At 46.1% G+C, this 13,593-nt stretch overlaps 1 protein-coding gene across 1 annotated transcript in view; it reads left to right on the forward strand.

The window, feature by feature from the left end:
- Positions 1–13,593, forward strand: part of mst1 (macrophage stimulating 1) — a 261,194-nt gene that overhangs the window by 29,074 nt on the left and 218,527 nt on the right. The window contains exon 2 of the mRNA XM_072472033.1: positions 10,383–10,515. Coding sequence (XP_072328134.1) covers positions 10,383–10,515 — 133 coding nt within the window. The remainder of the gene's footprint in view (positions 1–10,382; positions 10,516–13,593) is intronic.

The raw sequence follows: 13,593 nt of genomic DNA on the forward strand, positions 1-13,593 counted from the left end.
GGGCTGGATTATTTACTGTGCTGGTACTGGGCACTTGTGCCTCAGATGTCCTTTTCTTCCACACATGAAGCACCCTGCTTCTCTAAATCTACACGTTTCTGGGGGCTGACCTTCCTTGCACCAATAGCACTCTATTATTCCTATGCTCTTGTTTAAATTTTCTATACTTTGTGGCCCTTCCAGCTTCTGCGTTACTCTCTTGACTTAAACCAGTGCCCCACTCTTGGAAAACTGCTGCTTGCAGCTTCCTGCCCTAACTGGTGGATTTCATCACTCTGAGCACTTTGCAGCTCCTGAGTGCCCTTCTCGGTGCTCAATTGCTGATGCCATTTCCAGCGTCTTTTTAAAACTTAACACCAAATCAGCTAACAAGCTGTAATGGCCTCCCTTGGACTTCTCCCCATGCGGTTAAATTTGCTTTGTAATATTACTGAGGGCTTAGGGTGGTAAAGCCCCGTTTCTACCCCAACGAGCTCTGCAAATGTCTTTGTGTCGGGAGCATTCAGGGATGTTAAACTCCAGACGCACCATGAGGAGATAGCTTGTGACCCAGAGGAAGGGGGTCACCGGTAAGGACTCTGTCCTGAGAGGGGCAAAGAACTAGGGAGGGTTCCGGTGGTAACAGTGCAGGTGTCCTCAGGTTGAGGTGAGCCCTGCTGATCCCCTGCTTCCTCTGCAGTGTGACAGTGCTTCTGAATAGTGCCAACATCTGCTGGGCCTTGATTGAACTTGGCCACACCCATCCCCTTGATGATACAGCTTGGGTATAAATGTGCCCAGAGGGGTGGCCTAGGTGGACTCCCACATGCCTAGAGGCCTTCTGAGCATTCAAAGGATACAGACAACACTCTGCAGAGTGAGAAGCCAGGAGCCTGTACGTAGCACCAAAGACAGACTGCAGCAATGGCGGTCTGATCCAACACATGATCCTGAGGGGGACACCCTGAGTCCATGGGCCCGACAATAAGTTGCTTCCTGCTACAGCCCCTGCCCGGGCAGCCCAACAGTTTTCAACAGTTTTTCAGTGGGTTTTTTTAGCCTCTGGTTCCCCGTCTGTAGCCGTGGCGCCCAGTCCACGTCTGTAAATGCTTATAGTAATTCGCGCCTGCGTGACATCCGCCTGAGAGGGGCGGAGCATTCTGGAAGCGCAGAGCATGTGTCCAACTAGGTAAGTATATTTAAAGGAATGCAAATGCCGATTCTGCATGCCCCTTCTGTTGCAGGGTGCAAGCCCTGTTTTCACCGCCAGAGAGAGACCGGAGCATGGCACCCGAATCGGCGATGGGCGCAAACCTTGGTTTTACCAATTCTCCGCCCAATCACGACTCTCGTTTCCAACATCGCGAGGTGGAGATGTCTGAGACAGTATTGATCGATCTATTTGGTGCTGTTTGAGGGAAAGCACACCTGTAAATGACCAATTCCTGCCATTCCCTTTTGTTTGGTGTGCTTGTTTTATTCACACACACTTTTTCTCCATTGGGGAACAGTGGGCAAGTGTTGGAAGGATTAGCAGGATGATTATCAACTCCTTAAACCACATCATGAAGGGCGTCATGGTGGCGTAGTGGTTAACGTTGCTGCCTCACAGCGCTGAGGACCCAGGTTCGATCCCGGCCCCGGGTCACTGTAGGGGTGGAGTTTGCACATTCTCCCTGTTTCTGCGTGGGTCTCACCTCCTGTGGTGAACACCACTAGTGGTATATTATATGTATTATGGCACTGCCCGTATATTAGAGGTACGATGGTAAATCTCTGCCTGCTGGCTCTGCCCAGCAGGCGGCGTATAAAAGTGTGTGCTCTCCTGCACTGCAGCCATTCTAGTTCCAGCTACAGGAGGCACAACATAGAACATAGAACATAGAACAATACAGCACAGAACAGGCCCTTCGGCCCACGATGTTGTGTCGAACCTTTGTCCTAGATTAATCATAGATTATCATTGAATTTACAGTGCAGAAGGAGGCCATTCGGCCCATTGAGTCTGCACCGGCTCTTGGAAAGAGCACCCTACCCAAAGTCAACACCGCCACCCAACACTAAGGGCAATTTTGGACACTAAGGGCAATTTATCATGGCCAATCCACCTAACCTGCACATCTTTGGACTGTGGGAGGAAACCGGAGCACCCGGAGGAAACCCACGCAGACACTGGGAGGATGTGCAGACTCCGCACAGACAGTGACCCAAGCCGGAATCGAACCTGGGACCTTGGAGCTGTGAAGCAATTTTGCTACCCACAATGCTACCGTGCTGCCCTTAAGAACAAATAAATCTACACTATATCATTTTACCGTAATCCATGTACCTATCCAATAGCTGCTTGAAGGTCCCTAATGTTTCCGACTCAACTACTTCCACAGATAGTGCATTCCATGCCCCCACTACTCTCTGGGTAAAGAACCTACCTCTGATATCCCCCCTATATCTTCCACCATTCACCTTAAATTTACGTCCCCTTGTAATGGTTTGTTCCACCCGGGGAAAAAGTCTCTGACTGTCTACTCTTATCTATTCCCCTGATCATCTTATAAAACTCTATCAAGTCGATCCTCATCCTTCTCCGTTCTAATGAGAAAAGGCCGAGCACCCTCAACCTTTCCTCGTAAGACCGACTCTCCATTCCAGGCAACATCCTGGTAAATCTCCTTTGCACCTTTTCCAAAGCTTCCACACCCTTCCTAAAATGAGGCGACCAGAACTGTACACAGTACTCCAAATGTGGCCTTACCAAAGTTTTGTACAGCTGCATCATCACCTCACGGCTCTTAAATTCAATCCCTCTGTTAATGAACGCGAGCACACCATAGGCCTTCTTCACAGCTCTATCCACTTGAGTGGCAACTTTCAAAGATGTATGAACATAGACCCCAAGATCTCTCTGCTCCTTCACATTGCCAAGAACTCTACCGTTAACCCTGTATTCCGCATTCATATTTGTCCTTCCAAAATGGATAACCTCACACTTCTCAGGGTTAAACTCCATCTGCCACTTCTCATCCCAGCTCTGCATCCTATCTGTGTCTCTTTGCAGCCGACAACATCCCTCCTCCCTATCCACAACTTCACCAATCTTTGTATCGTCTGCAAATTTACTGACCCACTCTTCAACTCCCTCATCCAAGTCATTAATGAAAATCACAAACAGCAGAGGACCCAGAACTGATCCCTGCGGTACGCCACTGGTAACTGGGATCCAGGCTGAATATTTGCCATCCACCACCACTCTCTGACGTCTATCGGTTAGCTAGTTCGTTATCCAACTGGCCAAATTTCCCACTATCTATGCCTCCTTACTTTCTGCAGAAGCCTACAATGGGGAACCTTATCAAATGCCTTACTAAAATCTATGCACACTACATCCACTGCTTTACCTTCATCCACATGCTTGGTCACCTCCTCAAAGAATTCAATAAGACTTGTACGGCAAGACCTACCCCTCACAAATCCATGCTGACTATCCCTAATCAAGCAGTGTCTTTCGAGATGCTCAGAAATCATGTCCTTCAGTACCCTTTCCATGACTTTGCCTACCACCGAAGTAAGACTAACTGGCCTGTAATTCCCAGGGTTATCCCTAGTCCCTTTTTTGAACTAGGGCACGACATTCGCCACTCTCCAATCCCCTGGTACCACCCCTGTTGACAGTGCCGAAAAGATCATTGACAACGGCTCTGCAATTTCATCTCTTGCTTCCCATAGAATCCTTGGATATATCCCGTCAGGCCCGGGGGTCTTGTCTATCCTCAAGTTTTTCAAAATGCCCAACACATCTTCCTTCCTAACAAGTATTTCCTCAATCTTACCAGTCTGTTTCACACTGTCCTCTCCAACAATATGGCCCCTCGCATTTGTAAATACAGAAGAAAAGTACTCGTTCAAGACCTCTCCTATCTCTTCAGACTCAATACACAATCTCCCGCTACTGTCCTTGATCGGACCTACCCTCGCTCTAGTCATTCTCATATTTCTCACATATGTGTAAAAGGCCTTGGGGTTTTCCTTGATCCTACCCGCCAAAGATTGTTCATGCCCTCTCTTAGCTCTCCTAATCCCTTTCTTCAGTTCCCTCCTGGCTATCTTGTATCCCTCCAATGCCCTGTCTGAACCTTGTTTCCTCAGCCTTACAAAAGTCTCCTTTTTCCTCTTAACAAGACATTCAACCTCTCTTGTCAACCATGGTTCCCTCACTCGACCATCTCTTCCCTGCCTGACAGGGACATACATATCAAGGACACGTAGTACCTGTTCCTTGAACAAGTTCCACATTTCACTTGTGTCCTTCCCTGACAGCCTATGTTCCCAACTTATGCACTTCAATTCTTGTCTGACAACATCGTATTTACCCTTCCCCCAATTGTAAACCTTGCCCTGTTGCACGCCCCTACCCCTCTCCATTACTAAAGTGAAAGTTACAGAATTGTGGTCACTATCTCCAAAATTCTCCCCCACTAACAAATCTAACACTTACCCTGGTTCATTACCAAGTACTAAATCCAGTTTTGCCCCTCCTCTGGTCGGACAATCTACATACTGTGTTAGAAAAGCTTCCTGGACACACTGCACAAACACCACCCCATCCAAACTATTTGATCTAAAGAGTTTCCACTCAATGTTTGGGAAGTTAAAGTCACCCATGACTACTACCCTGTGACTTCTGCACCTTTCCAAAATCTGTTTCCCGATCTGTTCCTCCACGTCTCTGCTACTATTGGGGGGCCTATAGAAAACTCCTAACAAGGTGACTGCTCCTTTCCTATTTCTGACTTCAACCCATACTACCTCAGTAGGCTGATACTCCTCGAACTGCCTTTCTGCAGCTGTTATACTATCTCTAATTAACAATGCCACCCCCCATCTCTTTTACCACCCTCCCTAATCTTATTGAATCGTCTATAACCAGGGACCTCCAACAACCCCTCTTCTATCCAAGTTTCCGTGATGGCCACCACATCGTAGTCCCAAGTACCGATCCATGCCTTAAGTTCACCCACCTTATTCCTGATGCTTCTTGCGTTGAAGTATACACACTTCAACCCATCTCCGTGCCTGCAAGTACTCTCCTTTGTCAGTGTTCCCTTCCCCACTGCCTCATTACACGCTTTGGCGTCCTGAATATCGGCTACCTTAGTTGCTGGACTACAAATCCGGTTCCCATTCCCCTGCCAAATTAGTTTAAACCCTCCTGAAGAGTACTAGAAAACCTCCCTCCCAGGATATTGGTGCCCCTCTGGTTCAGATGCAACCCGTCCTGCTTGTACAGGTCCCACCTTCCCCAGAATGCGCTCCAATTATCCAAATACCTGAAGCCCTCCCTCCTACACCATTCCTGCAGCCACGTGTTCAGCTGCACTCTCTCCCTATTCCTAGCCTCGCTATCACGTGGCACCGGCAACAAACCAGAGATGACAACTCTCTCTGTCCAGGCTTTTAACTTCCAGCCGAACTTCCTAAATTTGTTTATAACCTCCACACCCCTTTTCCTACCTACGTCGTTGGTACCAATGTGCGCCATGACTTCTGGCTGCTCCCCCTCCCCCTTAAGGATGCTGAAGACACAACATCTTGTTCAATAAAGCCTCGATTGTTCCACCATTCTCGTCTCGTGGTAATTGACGGTACATCACCTCCACAACCCAAAGATATGCAGGGTAGGTGGATTGGCCACGTTAAATTGCCCCTTAATTGGAAAACAAAATTGGGTACTTTAAATTTACAAACAAATACCACATTGTGAGTAATCCTTCCAAGGCCAACAAATCCTGGAATAAGACTTGAGCCCAGAGCTCCGGGTTTAGAGGCTCTCCTGCCTATTGAGCCACAAGATAAATGTTTTGTTACAATAACATGAAGCATGCAGCTAGTTAACCTGAGTGACAAGTATTTGCACTGAACACTAGAGGCGGTTAAACACATTGTGACAATTACAAATGTCTTCTCTTGCATTATATTTGTTAATCCTTGACAGAGTAGTAGAGAGTCAGGAAAATAAAAACTGCTAGTTATTACTGCACCAATTTCAGTTTTTTCAAACATATATATAAATAATATAGGCTATAATGGTTTGCAGGATTTAGAAGGCTCGACCTTGATGATGCATGTAGAAATGGTACAGCAGTTATCATGGGGGATTTTAATCTACATGTCGATTGGTTTAACCAGGTCGGTCAAGGCAGCCTTGAGGAGGAGTTTATAGAATGTATCCGCGATAGTTTCTCAGAACAGTATGTAATGGAACCTACGAGGGAACAAGCGGTCCTAGATCTGGTCCTGTGTAATGAGACAGGATTGATTCAGGATCTCATAGTTAGGGATCCTCTCGGAAGGAGCGATCACAATATGGTGGAATTTAAAATACAGATGGAGGGTGAGAAGGTAAAATAAAGCACTGGTGTTTTGTGCTTAAACAAAGGAGATTACAATGGGATGAGAGAAGAACTAGCTAAGGTAGACTGGGAGCAAAGACTTTATGGTGAAACAGTTGAGGAACAGTGGAGAACCTTCCAAGCGATTTTTCACAGTACTCAGTAAAGGTTTATACCAACAGAAAGGAAGGATGGTAGAAGGAGGTAAAATCGACCTTGGATATCTAAGGAAATAAGGGAGAGTAGCAAATTGAAGGAAAAAGCATACAAAGTAGCAAAGGTTAGTGGGAGACTAGAGGTCTGGGAAATCTTTATGGGGCAACAGAAAGCTACTAAAAAAGCTATAAAGAAGAGTAAGATAGATTATGAGAGTAAACTTGCTCAGAATATAATAACAGATAGTAAAAGTTTCAACAAATATATAAAACAAAAAAGAGTGGCTAAGGTCAATATTGGTCTTTTAGAGGATGAGAAGGGAGATTTAATAATGGGGGATGAGGAAATGGCTGAGGAACTGAACAGGTTTTTTGGGTCGGTCTTCACAGTGGAAGACACAAATAACATACCAGTGACTGATGGAAATGAGGCTATGACAGGTGAGGACCTTGAGAGGATTGTTATCACTAAGGAGGCAGTGATAGGCAAGCTAATGGGGCTAAAGGTAGCCAAGTCTCCTGGCCCTGATGGAATGCATCCCAGAGTGCTAAAAGAGATGGCATGGGAAATTGCAAATGCACTAGTGATAAGTTACCAAAATTCACGAGACTCTGGGGTGGTCCCGGCGGATTGGAAATTAGCAAACGTGACACCACTGTTTAAAAAAGGAGATAGGCAGAAAGCGGGTAATTATAGGCCAGTGAGCTTAACTTCGGTAGTAGGGAGGATGCTGGAAACTATCATCAAGGAAGAAATAGCGAGGCATCTGGATGGAAATTGTCCCATTAGGCAGACGCAGCATGGATTCATAAAGGTCGTGCCTAACTAATTTAGTGGAATTTTTGAGGACATTACCAGTGCGGTAGATAACGGGGAACCAATGGATGTGGTATAATCTGGATTTCCAGAAAGCCTTTGACAAAGTGCCACACAAAAGGTTGCTGCATAAGATAAAGATGCATGGCATTAAGGGGAAAGTAGTAGCATGGATAGAGGATTGGTTAATTAATAGAAAGCAAAGAGTGGGGATTAATGGGTGTTTCTCTGGTTGGCAATCCCTAGTGGTGTCCCTCAGGGATCAGTGTTGGGCCCACAATTGTTCACAATTTATATAGATGATTTGGAGTTGGGGACCAAGGGCAATGTGTCCAAGTTTGCAGGCGACACTAAGGTGAGTCGTAAAGCAAAAAGTGCAGAGGATACTGGAAGTCTGCAGAGGGATTTGGATAGGCTAAGTGAAGGGGCTAGGGTCTGGCAGATGGAATACAATGTTGACAAATGTGAGGTTATCCATTCTGGTGGGAATAACAGCAAAATGGATTATTATTTAAATGATAAAACATTAAAACATGCTGCTGTGCAGAGAGACCTGGGTGTGCTAGTGCATGAGTCGCAAAACGTTGGTTTACAGGTGCAACAGGTGATTAAGAAGGCAAATGGAATTTTGTCCTTCATTGCTAGAGGAATGGAGTTTAAGACTAGGGAGGTTATGCTGCAATTGTATAAGGTGTTAGTGAAGCCACACCTGGAGTATTGTGTTCAGTTTTGGTCTCCTTACTTGAGAAAGGACGTACTGGCACTGGAGGGTGTGCAGAGGAGACTCACTAGGTTAATCCCAGAGCTGAAGGGGTTGGATTACGAGGAGAGGTTGAGTAGACTGGGACTGTACTCGTTTGAATTTCGAAGGATGAGGGGGGATCTTATAGAAACATGTCAAATTATGAAGGGAATAGATAGGATAGATGCGGGCAGGTTGTTTCCACTGGCGGGTGAAAGCAGAACTAGGGGGCATAGCCTCAAAATAAGGGGAAGTAGATTTAGGACTGAGTTTAGGAGGAACTTCTTCACCCAAAGGGTTGTGAATCTATGGAATTCCTTGCCCAGTGAAGCAGTAGAGGCTCATTCATTAAATGTTTTTAAGATAAAGATAGATAGTTTTTTGAAGAATAAAGGGATTAAGGGTTATGGTGTTCGGGCCGGAAAGTGGAGCTAAGTCCACAAAAGATCAGCCATGATCTCATTGAATGGTGGAGCAGGCTCGAGGAGCCAGATGGCCTACTCCTGCTCCTAGGTCTTATGTTCTTATGATAGCTAACTTGTTGGATCTGTTGTTGCTGCTGAAATATCCATGATATTGCCCACGTTTGTGTCATCGATGTTACAGTTGATAAAGAGATCTGTTGACAAATTATGTTTGTTGTCATTTCCCAGAATTTGCCAGAACACAATTGGCTTCCCACAGGTCAATATTCCCAAACGTTCAACATCAGTTGACCAATAGTTGGCAGGTTATGTCCTTGTAAAGAAAGTAAGTCAATATTTAGTTGGCCAGTTCCCTAAATTTAACAGTGACTCAGAACATAAAACCATCCTGTTTCTCATTTGTTTAATGGTTCAGAACTTGAATAGTGTTAAAAGAGAGACATGTTGCCAAAGCTTTACATCTGGGACTCATCAGGCCAAATGCAAGAATGCCAAATTTCAAACAAGGCAACAATTTATACTGCAGGAGGAGGGGTGCTGGCTGGTTGGCAAGTTGAACTGTGATTGGTCAAAGCAATACCATGGTGAGAGCAACTGGCAACAGTAGGCTCCTCTGCTTTTAGGTAATTCAAAAAAAGATGCAAGGCTTGAACACATTCCTTTTATTTGCAGGGGATGAATCCCTGCGTGTAAATGTATGTCACTTTATAGCAAGCGTAAATGAACCACATTATAAGCTCAACTGATTATCTTAAATGAGTTGTTAGTGTAGCTATTAGCTCAGTCAGGATTGTTCAGCAAGTGATGCCCAATTGCAGAATAAGATCAAACGGTAGATATTTTATTTTCGGTTTTATAAGTGTGGGTTTAGCTAAGTATGATCTGTGCTCTGCCTATTACAAACAGCTGGAGGAACATGTTATTTTATTCAATCAGCCAATCATTGAGATGTGCATCCTACCTGCGTTTGACGTTTGGCATACTTGGAATTGTCCATATGAGTGCAAGACACAAAGCTTCAACAGCATGCCTCTCTTTCCACCGTCTCTTCAAAATGTCAACAGAATTCAGCATTATAATGATTAATCTTGGCAGCAAAGTATTTCACATGAAATGGATCTCCAGTAAGATCAATCCCGTACGATACAGGGTACACTCACAGTACTATACCTGATGCTATCCTGGTTGTTGTATTTTACAACAATAATGGAGTTGTTGACTAATCATAGCAAGTAATCTCGATTGTTTATTTTATAACACACCCAGATATGACATAAGGAAACGTTCAGTGTTGCAAAGCTTCAGGGAGCACAGATCCAAAGTCACCTGTTCCATCCACACAAGCTACACTTACCAGATGTCATGTCTCAAATTACTGATGTATCATATTCCATAATGTTATATTCCAAACAAGATTGTGTCTTGTTTGCATTTGAAGGGATCAATACAAATTGTTTCTACCATCTTCCAAGGGAGCCTGTGTCATGGATTTACCACTTGTTTACTGAACTGGAATTGTTTCCATACATTAGTTATGCATTTACCTCTTTACGTTCAGGCACTATCCTCAGCTTCTACTACTCCAGGCAAGGTAAAGCACCTTGCCATGGTCTACTCTACATTATTCAGTCATTGTCATTAATCATGGGGTGATGATATTTTCCTGTCTCTCATTTTGAAATGATTCTACGAATACATCTGTAATGTGCTAGTTAACACTTCCGGTACCCGTGATGAAATTAACCTGGGGAGCTGCACTGAATTTTCAGTTTGGGGCATTGATCCTTCATTGCCCCATCCAGCCTCTGATGAATAGGCCAACTTTTGCTGCCTCCAGTTGTTGCAGATGAGTGAAACCATAACCTCTCTCTTTTTCAGGCCAGCGGAGCGCTCTGAATGACTACCACCGCTCCAAGGGAGTGCGGCTCCAGGGTCCAACTGATTGGCCACAGGAGGTGCCTTTCTCGGAAGAGGAGTGTGCCAGCCAATGTACTAGGATTCTCCAATGCAGGTAGAGACCTCTGTGAACAGGGACTCCCTCAGAACTGTTTATTCTCCAACTTACCAGTGCACCCCAGGAAAGGCTAGATTTCCAGAGCTGGAGCTGGGTTTTCCACTATTGGTGAATTGGATTCAGCTTTGACAAAGCTCGATTTCCGCCAATCCCAGAAAGCAGCCAGTTTTCCTGTTCTGGGGTAATTTATTGAAGCTGTCAGGGAGTTTGCCTGGAGAATGAATGGAGATGGGCTCAGGCACCACTAAATATAATGTTGTCTGTTTAATAAGGACATGGGGAGACCACACCGAGTAAAATAAAGGAGGGGAGTTTTATTAACAACTCGATATTTACACAGCCCAGTAGACCGCCACCGGGTTCCTGTTCTGATTGGTGCCTTATTAGCCGACCTTTTATTTAAAGGTTAATAGAGATCCCCACCCCTAACAGGGGAGCGCGTTCTCCACGAGGAGCTTGGGGAAGATAATCGTTTCCATCCTGTACGCTCCGTGCAGACTTTTACGGCCTGTGCCTCTTGCTGTTACTAAAAGTATTTCAAACGATTGAAAATGGGGCTGAGACCTTTTTTTTTTGGAAAACATTTTATTGAAGCATTTATAATTTTAACATTTAAACATTCTAAACAGCAGAGCGGACCGACACACGCAACAACATCACAATAACATACCCAACTCCCCCCCTCCCCCCCGCCCCGCCCTACCTCCTGACTGCTTGTATATTAGATTCCCTATCCTTATTTTACAATGCCATGCGTCCCTTTCCCCCCACTACCTCTCCCCCACCCCTCCCCCTTCTGCTGATGGTCAGTTTTCCTTAAAGAAGTCGATGAACGGCTGCCACCTACGAGCGAACCCCTGAATTGAACCTCTTAAGGCGAAATTAATCTTCTCCAGCCTGAGAAACCCACACCCCCGACTTTGGAGGCTCCGAGTCCCTCCATCCCAGCAAAATCCATCTCCGGGCCACCAGGGAGGCAAAGGCCAAAACGTCGTCCTCTCTCCCCTCCTGGGCCACTGGAGCCTCCGACACCCCAAATATTGCCACCTCTGGACTCGGAGTAACCCTCCCTTCCAGGACCTCTGACATGACGTCTGCAAATCCCTGCCAGAATCCCCTCCGCTTCAAACACGCCCAAAACATGTGTACGTGATTTGCCAAACTTTCCCCGCACCTCCCACATCTGTCCTCCACCTCCTAAAAATACCTACTCATCCAGGCCACAGTCATATGAGCCCTGTGGACCACCTTGAACTGGATCAGGCTAAGCCTGTCACACGATGAGGATGAATTGACTCTCCTCAAGGCCTTTTCCCATAGTCCGACTTCTTACTTGCCTCCCAACTCTTCCTCCCACTTCCTCTTCACCTCCCCGATTGAGACCCCTTCCCGCTCCATCAATTCCTTACATATTTCCAAGACCCTCCCCTCCCCAACCTCTGTTTTTGACATCATCTTATCCTGCAGTCCCCTTAGAGGGAGGCGAGGGAAGCTTAGAACCTGCCTCCGGACAAGATCCCATTCCTGTAGGTACCAAAATCCGTTCCCACCCGGTAACTCAAACTCCTCCTCTAATCTCTCCAGGCTCGGAAAATCCTCTTCAATGAAGAGATCACTAAATCTCTCAAGCCCTGCCCGCTGCCACTTCCTAAAGCCCCCATCCAGCTCTCCCGGAACAAAATGGTGGTTGTCACAGATCGGTGACCACACCGACGCCCCCTCCAGTCTTATGTTCTGCCTTCATTGCCCCCATACCCTCAGGGCTGCCACCACCACTGGGCTTGTGGAGTACCGAGCCGGCGAGAACAGCAGAGGTGCCGTTAACAAAGCCTCCATACTCGTACCCTTACAGGATGCCGCTTCCACCTCCTGCCACACCGACCCCTCCCCCATTACCCACTTCCTAACCATCGATATATTCACCGCCCAGTAATAATTAATAACATTCGGAAGGGCCAAGCCCCCTATCCCACGCCCCCATTCCAGAAGGACCTTATAGAACATAGAACAATACAGCGCAGTACAGGCCCTTCGGCCCACGATGTTGCACCGAAACAAAAGCCATCTAACCTACACTATGCCATTATCATCCATATGTTTATCCAATAAACTTTTAAATGCCCTCAATGTTGGCGAGTTCACTACTGTAGCAGATAGGGCATTCCACGGCCTCACTACTCTTTGCGTAAAGAACCTACCTCTGACCTCTGTCCTATATCTATTACCCCTCAGTTTAAAGCTATGTCCCCTCGTGCCAGCCATTTCCATCCGCGGGAGAAGGCTCTCACTGTCCACCCTATCTTCTTCACACTCGGGGTCTTACCAGCCCATACAAAACTCGAGATCGCCGCGTTCATCTTCCTGAAAAATGCCTTGGGGACACAAATTGGAAGACATTGAAACACAAATAGCAATCTCAGGAGGACTGTCATCTTCACAACCTGTACCCTCCCCACCAATGACAGCAGGAGGGAACTGTGACCTTTGCTGAATTGCAGAGGCCTCCTTTATTCCAAGCTGAGCATTAAATTCTCCATTCTTGCTGGCAATGCCAGCAAGGCAAACTCCCAATGGAGAATCTCAGCCCTGAGCTTTTCCAGAACTCTGCTGCCTGTGTCTTACAGCACGTTCTATTCACCTATCACCCGGCCATGTGTTTAATAAGTTACACTGGCTTTAACTTTAAAGTCTTGGGGCACAAAACATTTCTAACTGTCATTTGTTTCACCCCAGCTCTGTCGCCGAGTTCCCCACTGCTACCTAATCACACTTAGTCACTTTTTTGGGCCCTGGGAAGTTTCTGCCCGGTCAAGCCCAAACTTAAAATTATCTTCACCACTGGGGATTGTGGTGATCTCTGTAGGTGCATGCACACAAGGGGTTAATGGGTAGATAGCAGCACCACATGATCACCAGAGGGCTGGACTAACAGGGGTATAAACGGCAGCCACATGGGGTCTCTGTCTCTCTCTCGGGTGTGCTGTGAACAGGGAAACATCAGAATCACATAGATAGTTAGTGGAGTTACATTTCGTTACAATTGTTAAGTATTATCCAATTCCTAGTTCCCATGTT

Source organism: Scyliorhinus torazame, chromosome 13 (genome assembly GCF_047496885.1).
Source record: "Scyliorhinus torazame isolate Kashiwa2021f chromosome 13, sScyTor2.1, whole genome shotgun sequence".
NCBI classification, from domain to species: Eukaryota; Metazoa; Chordata; class Chondrichthyes; order Carcharhiniformes; family Scyliorhinidae; genus Scyliorhinus; species Scyliorhinus torazame.